At 45.0% G+C, this 7,697-nt stretch overlaps 1 protein-coding gene across 1 annotated transcript; it reads left to right on the top strand.

The window, feature by feature from the left end:
• The first annotated feature begins 1,065 nt into the window (after nucleotides 1-1,065).
• On the top strand, nucleotides 1,066-7,415 carry LOC128763757 (multidrug and toxin extrusion protein 1-like). Its single transcript, XM_053872905.1, has 17 exons — nucleotides 1,066-1,349; nucleotides 1,512-1,613; nucleotides 2,685-2,753; nucleotides 2,810-2,958; nucleotides 3,237-3,279; nucleotides 3,355-3,399; nucleotides 3,474-3,571; nucleotides 3,672-3,769; nucleotides 3,832-3,945; nucleotides 4,635-4,702; nucleotides 4,778-4,886; nucleotides 4,974-5,049; nucleotides 5,146-5,215; nucleotides 5,286-5,418; nucleotides 5,481-5,575; nucleotides 5,638-5,718; nucleotides 6,655-7,415. Exons 1-17 carry the CDS (start codon nucleotides 1,242-1,244, stop codon nucleotides 6,946-6,948), a joined length of 1,752 nt encoding a protein of 583 aa, XP_053728880.1. The 5' UTR covers nucleotides 1,066-1,241; the 3' UTR covers nucleotides 6,949-7,415.
• The last annotated feature ends 282 nt before the right edge of the window (nucleotides 7,416-7,697 follow it).

Below are 7,697 nucleotides of genomic sequence, written 5' to 3'. Positions count from 1 at the left end.
CCATCACCAGTTGTTTTCTCCAGCACCAGCTAACGTTAGCCCAACAACACAGCTCACTGGCGAGGCGACTGTGCGCGTTAGCTTCCTGCGAACCTCACTTCAGCTCACGTTAGTCCGTCTTAAGAGCACGTTGAACCGCCTGAAACAACATTCAACCGAATGTTATCTTCACTCAGGTACTTACGTGTAACCCAGTGGAGCCGAGCGGAGCGCTAACGGCGCCTCCCTCAGTCCGTTCGTCGGCAAGTGCGATGTTCCCGCTCGAATTATGAGCCTCCGCCTCCTTGGCAGAGGAAATGAATGCCAATACTACAAAATAAAACCGGAAAGATACTTCCGGTGGAATGTGTGCGCGTGTGCCGTGTAACCAACACTGTACACATCCATTTGATGGAAAGCGTTTATTCTGAATTCATTCTTGTTTTGATTTTTTCACACTTAAAAGTAACTATGAGTTAATTATTTTAAGTAGGGAGCAAAAAGTTAATATTAATCCAAAATGACAAGTTGAAAAAAAAGAAATGACTGAAAATGCTACTGACAAACAACATTTATAAATAGAACTTTTAAGAAAAGTTTAAGTTATCTTTACCTATTCCAATGAATTATTTTGAGCATTCAGACTTACAGTATATTAAGTTGTATGTCATATATGTTTGTAAGTTCTTCTTACTTAATATAAACTATAGTTCAATTGAATCAACATGTTATATGAACTTCACATAGTTAAGTTACAAGTACTTTTAAAAAATATATTTAAGCAATTTGTACATTCAGGTTTACAGAGCACAACAAACAATCCACAGTGCTTTTGTTCCTGATATTCTGATGTAGAAGTTGAGATTCTGGGAGAAGTGTTTCTTCATCTCTTCCTCTTTCAAAAAACACCACAAACAGGCGATCATCGATGACTCCGGGCATTGACATTAGTTGAACGTGAACTGTGGCGTTCACATAATATCGTGTTGAAACAGTGACATAATCGGTGAGTTATAACTCGTGAGCTTGTGTGCAAACACGTGCTGGGATCCTGAAACATCAACACTCAAACTAGTTTCCCCACTGAGTAACTACAGTTGAGCAGAAGGGTCGAGTGGGAAGGTGATGAGGATCAGTGAGGCATTCCAACATGATCTGACGGCTCCGACTCCAGAGGATATTGATCATTAACCGTCTGTACGAGGGGATAGTGGCCAGGACGGAGGAGGGCTGAGTCCCACTCGAGGCTCGGCCGTGGAGACATGCAGCACGTCAGCGACCGGTTGTTCTGCTGCAGCTGGCTGCGGCGAAAGATTCCTCTGTCCCACAGAGATGAACTCTATCACATCCTGAGGATGACGGGCCCTGTGGTACGGGTTTGCACTGTTTACGGTTTGGAGTTTTTTTATGGAATCCTACTGAGCCAGCAAATCTCTAAACTAAATAACACTGTAGTGTCGCTGGTGACTTGGGCTTCAGTCAGCATTTCACTGTTCCACTGACGGTGTGTGTTGTTGTCTCGCTCCCTGCAGCTCGTCTCCAGGATCCTCCAGTACATGCTTCCATTCGTGGTGACGGTGTTCTGTGGTCGCTTGGGGAACAATGTCATGGCCGCGTACGGTCTCGCCACCGCTGTAAGTCGTCCTCTCTTTGAGAAATGAATTGAGACATGAGAACCAGAGGTGAATGAACGGGGGTCACTGCTGCCAAAAAGAGTTTTCAATATCTCAAAGAATCTTGATTCTCATTTGCTACGATTCAGAATGGATTTAAAACTTTTTTTTTTCAACATAAAAAGAATAATTTTGTTTTGCAAAGCAGAATAGATTGGATTATGATAATAAATTCCATCAGAAATCATTATGAATAAAATTGAAAAATAGATTTTGAACTGAATCAAACTGAATCATGAGATAGTATTGATGGTCAAAAACATGGCCGGCATTTCAGTAAAATAATATATACTGCATGTAGTAATCAAACAAGTTTTTTTTCTCCAATGTCATGGCACAATTTCATGTCTTTACCCTCGACATGTGTCTTTTCATGCCGTCCCTCCGTCCAATCACAGTGAGGAAGGATGGATGGGTTAATGTTTTGCAAGCGAATGAAACGTGTTTCAACAAAAGCTGGATCTTGTGACTGGGGGGAGATATGATGTTGTGTAGTGTGTGAAAGTGCAGAGAAGTTGGGATGACCTTTGAACTTTGCTAGTCAAGATCATACTGGCCAAACTGTCCTGTTTGTTTACACTAGGGCTCTGCCACCCTTGCTATTCTTACAATCACATTTCTTCACTCAATCTATCTATCTATCTATCTATCTATCTATCTATCTATCTATCTATCTATCTATCTATCTATCTATCTATCTGTCTATCTGTCTAAATATAAATATTTACATGTGTGACACTCATTTTAACATTATCTCTTCTGCAAATAAAAAAAGATCAATTTTTAATGATTTACACTGAGAATAATTTTAAATATATTTACAACAGTCGTAGCATATAATGTCACCCCTTAGGAAATTCAGGGTCTAGAGAGGCAGTGGCTCTGTCTCAGGTGATGACCTTGTCACACAGTGACCGATGTCTTGTGACTCGAGTGAGGAAATATAATACTTCCTCGACATCTTCGGAGATGAAGTCATGGGCACTTCCCAAACCTTCCCATGGTCACCTGATTTTGTCGTCTGTTTTTCAGTTTGTAAACATCACCACGATATCGACGGGAACTGGGTTGGGCCTGGCGTGCGACACCTTGGTATCCCAGGTTCGTAAACAGCCCGTCCCTTTAGGAGTCCCTCCTCAGTGATGCTTCTTTTGCAGACATTCGGAGGCAAGAATCTGCTGAGGGTGGGGGTCATCCTCCAGCGGGGCATCATCATCCTCCTCTTGTTTTGCCTGCCCTGCATTGCTCTGATGGTTAACTCGGAGAGTATCCTCTTGTGCCTGGCTCAGGACCCGGAGGTGGCCAGGTGAGCGTCAGTCTGAGGCTCGATTGAGTCAATATTTCACACTACAGTCCATCCAGGGCTGCCTGATGGCTTTAAGAGTGAAGGAAACAAGTGTGACTCACCAGGATGCTAATGGCTACAGTGTAAACACAGCTAATGATTTCACACTGTGACTCGAATGCTTCCAACCTTTTTGAAATCCTTCCCAAAACTGGCGATCCAAGGAATCCCTGGATACATTTCGTTACGTTTCAGGAGACGTGACTGACTTCATCCTGACTTGCAGCTTTGTTTTCCAGAATAGCTCAGATCTACAACCTCGCGTTCATTCCAGCCATTCCAGTGAGTCATGACGTTCCTTGCTCGTGCTGTCTGCAATGAAAACGTCACCTTGAAGCTGCTGGTTTTGTGTTGCAGGCGTTATTCGTGTACCAGCTGCAGGTGTCTTATCTGCAGAACCAGGTGCGACTCTGCAAACATCAGCGATCTGGACATAACTGGCTGTGATGGAGCCTTTTATGTGTGTGTGTGTGCAGGGCATCATACTGCCTCAGATGTACACAGCAGTCGTCGCCAACATCGCCAACGTGGTGACACATTACATTTTAATCACCTGGCTCGACCTGGGAGTCGGGTGAGTAGCTGCACTCACCTGTTCGTTTGCGCAGCGTTGATGTGCGTGTGTGCGTGTGTGTGTGTGTGTGTGTGTGTGTGTGTGCGTGTGTGTGTGACAGTGGGTCTGCAGCTGCAAACTCCCTCTCCCAGATCTACCTGTGTGTGTTCCTGTTTATTTACATCTGGTGGAAGAAGCTACACGTGAACACTTGGGGAGGTGAGAGATGGAAACCTGTTGCGGCGGCATCTACATGAGCAAGTGTCTGTCTCCCTCCACAGGCTGGTCACGTGACTCACTGCAGGAGTGGGGCGCCTTCATGAAGCTGGCGGTCCCCAGTACACTCATGAGGTGTTTTGAGTGGTGGGTGTACGAGATTGGCGGAATCTTTGCCGGTATGTGCTCACTCACGACCAACGATTGAGAAGGGTCTATCTATCTATCTATCTATCTGTCTATCTGTCTACCTGTCTGTCTGTCTGTCTGCCTGTCTGTCTGTCTATCTATCTATCTGTCTGTCTGTCTGTCTGTCTGTCTGTCTGTCTGTCTGTCTATCTATCTATCTATCTATTAATCCACATTTTGTGTCTTCATTTTTGTTACATTGGCTTCTTAAATGAAATATAAATATTTTAATGTGTGATACTCATTTTTACATTAGCTCTTCTCCAAATAAAAAAAAAATGTTTATTAATGATTTATACTGAGAATAATTTAAAATATATTTTATATAACACTCGGAGCATATAATGTCACCCCACATGAAATTCAATTGCCTCTGAGCAAAAGGGTCTAGAGAGGAAGTGGGTCTGTCTCAGGTGATGACCTTGTCATACAGTGAGTTGTGACTTGAGTGAGGAAATATGAGTGAAAACTTTACTTCCTCGACATCTTCTTGCACAACAGCAAGTAAGTACGTCGACCTCCCATGCTGACCTCTGACCCCTCAGAGATAACAACAGATATGGATAAAGAAGGTGGGGGTATGTGATGCAAAAAAAAGAAGAAAAAATCTGCAATTTATGAATATGAATATACATATATTGAATTGTAATACAACTTGAGGTGTGCTGGTCTCTGGCAGGGATGCTGGGTGGAGATGAACTGGCGGCTCAGCATGTGGTCCTCATGGTGGCCTACATCGTCTACATGGTACTACACACTTACACAACAATAAATACTAGAGGATTGAAGGTCGATTTTCATGATAATTTCATATTTCTTCAGTTTCCTTTGGCAATCCAAGCTGCCGCCTGCGCCCGGGTCGGCAACGCTCTCGGCGCAGGAGACACTGAACGGGCCATTCTCACCTGCAGGATGTCCTTCGGGCTCTCCAGTTAGTGGAAACACATGAATAATTTCAGTCATTCTCGTATCATAAGACACACTTTTTATTGTTTTTAATGATTTTTTTCTTTTCTAGCCAGCTTTACGCTTGTTGAAGGCGTCATTCTTTTCGCCACCAAATCAGTCATCGCCTACATATTTATCTCCGATGAGTAAGAATCTGCCGAAGCCCCTTCTAGCTTGCTGCCTCTCTTGTAACTGTGTGCATTTTAGGAGATTGATTCAAAGACAAAACCTTTCTTTCCCAGAAATATTGTCAGTCTGGTGGCTTACCTGATGAACGTCTACGCTGTGCTCCAGGCGTTTGACGGAATAGTGGTGGGTTTTGGAACTGCTCGTGAAAACTGTTGAGTGAAAACCAGATGGTAAACTCGCTGCTGCTCTCTAGTGCGTCAGCTTTGGCGTCTTCACGGGAACAGGCAAACAGAAGATTCCAGCTGTTTCTAACTTCGTGGGATACTACATCATCGGAGTCACGCTCTGCGTCACCCTGACGTTCGTGGTCAAAATGGGAATCATCGGTGAGCAGTGGAACGTTGCCATGTGATTCTGGGATGGAATCACTGAGCCACTCTCTGCGCAGGTTTCTGGCTCGGTATCCTGTGTGCCGCCACTCTACAGTCCATCTTCTTCATCATTGTCATTGTGAAGTTCGACTGGACGACAATAACCGAAGAGGTAAGAAGGATGGGACCTGGAGGAGGCGCTGAGACCCCGTGATCGTTGTGCTCTCTTTAAAGGCGGTGAAGCGAGCTCAGAAAACCTCAGTCGCGCCTCTGTTAGGGAAGGACGGCGCCGCTGGCGACCAGGAAGGTGCTCAGGTAGGCAACGATATTGCGGTTTTGTGCGCTCTACCACACTTACACGACTCTTGATTCGGGCCCCGTAGTGCAACCATAAGACAGCTCTGATGAAACATATTTTCACAAACTGTTTCGGGCACATGAAAGGATGTCGAAGAAAGGCTAAGTTGCTGATGGGAAATGCTGAAAGAATATATTTTTGTTTCCCTTTTCTATGAAGATTGTCCACAACGAATGTTGGAAAAACTTCTTCTTTGGGCTTCTCCCTTCAGTGGTGACCACAGCGGATCATCCTCCTCCATCTCCCCCTGTCCTCTGCTTCCTCTTCTCTCAAACCTCCAAACCTCATGTCCTCCTTCACCACCTCCATCAATCTCCTCTTTGTCCTTCCTCTCCACCTTCTGCCTGGCAGTTCCAACCTCAACATCTTCATCTACCAATGTACTGGCTCTCTCTCTCTCTCTCCTCTGTACATGTCCAAACCATCTCCATCTAGCCTCTCTGACTTGGTCTCCTAAACACCTGACCACATGTGCTGTCCCTCTGATCCTATCATCATCCTGCTCACTCCCAGAGAGAAGCTCAGCATCTTCATCTCTGCTACCTCCAGCTCTGCCTCCTGTCTTTTCCTCAGTGCCACTGTTTCCAAACCATCCAACATTGCTGGCCTCACCACCCTTTTGGACACGTTCCCTTTCATTCTTGCCGACACCCTTTTGTCACACATCACATTCTCCACCTTCTTTAGCTCTCCATCCTGTAACTTCACCTGTCCACTTGGCTCCCTCTCATTCACACACATGTATTCCGTCTTACTGCGGCTAACCTTCATTCCTCTCCTCTCTAAGGCAAACCTCCACCACTCTAGCTTATCTTCCACTTGCTCCCCTCGCCTCCTCAGTCCTTGGAACCCTGTTTCTTGGAATGAAGTAATGATTGTTTTTCTCTTCCAAGTTCGCCGACGGCCTCATGTTAAAGACGAACGGAGAAGCAGCAAAGCAAAACGGCCACGTGGCTTCAGCTAAGAAGAGGGACAACCTCTCACTGTCCCAGCTGATCATCCGGCGAGGACTGGTGACGCTCGCGGCCTTCGCTGTTCTGGCAGTGGGATTGTGCGTCTACTTCATTGTTCCCCTCCCAGAGCCTGTGGGTTGGCTGAGCAACTCCACTGCAGGCTTGACCAACTCCACTCTGGACTGGAGCAACACCACCACCACTGCTGCTGCACTGCTGTCTTACACCACATAGAGTACTCTGTGGCCAGCAGATAAGAGGGATCCTCCTGACCTTGCGCATCTAAATGAGCCTTCGACTCTGGACTGGCTGGAGGAATGAATTTAAATGCTCCAGAAAAAAGATTCTAGAGTCTCGATCTAATAGAGACTAGTGTTATGTGACGTGAGACTGGCATCATTTGATCATTTTCTTTTGGATTTTTTTTACCGCTTAGCCAACACACGTATTCTTGTAACGCAAGTGCTTTGTTGAGTTCAAAAGATGTTTCTTGTATTAAATGGCAATGAGAGTTATGAGGATTGGTGCCTCTGAGTTTCGTATTTTTAACTTAAATCCTCAAAAATGTGCTTTTTAATGAGGGGCAAGGACTGTGCCAATTCTTAGGAAGTTAAATCGAGGGTCAAGACTGAGACTGAGGATCATTGCTTCCTCTGTATTAAAGAACACCCAGAATGCTTTGTATAAATTCCAAAAATAAAAACATGGCGTTGAATGTAACAGATAAACCGAACTACAAATGTAAGTATTTCATTTGTCAATGGTGAGACCAAAGACAGAAACACAGCTGCAGACCCACCTTGTTGCTGATCCCCCCCTTTCTTCTGCATTGACCGACCCAATGCCTCTCTAGTGTAACGCTGCCTCCAACAGGCTCAGGAAGTAGCTGCATTAAGGAGTGTCCCATTTCTTAGGAACAAAATCTTGTTAAGAGCCGCCTTCATTTTTGTGCTCTACTTCCTCCCCTGCTTGAGCTGTGCAGC

The sequence above is a fragment of the Synchiropus splendidus genome, chromosome 8, assembly GCF_027744825.2.
Source record: "Synchiropus splendidus isolate RoL2022-P1 chromosome 8, RoL_Sspl_1.0, whole genome shotgun sequence".
In the NCBI taxonomy this organism is placed as follows: Eukaryota; Metazoa; Chordata; class Actinopteri; order Syngnathiformes; family Callionymidae; genus Synchiropus; species Synchiropus splendidus.
This window is presented reverse-complemented; position numbering and strand designations above follow the sequence as displayed.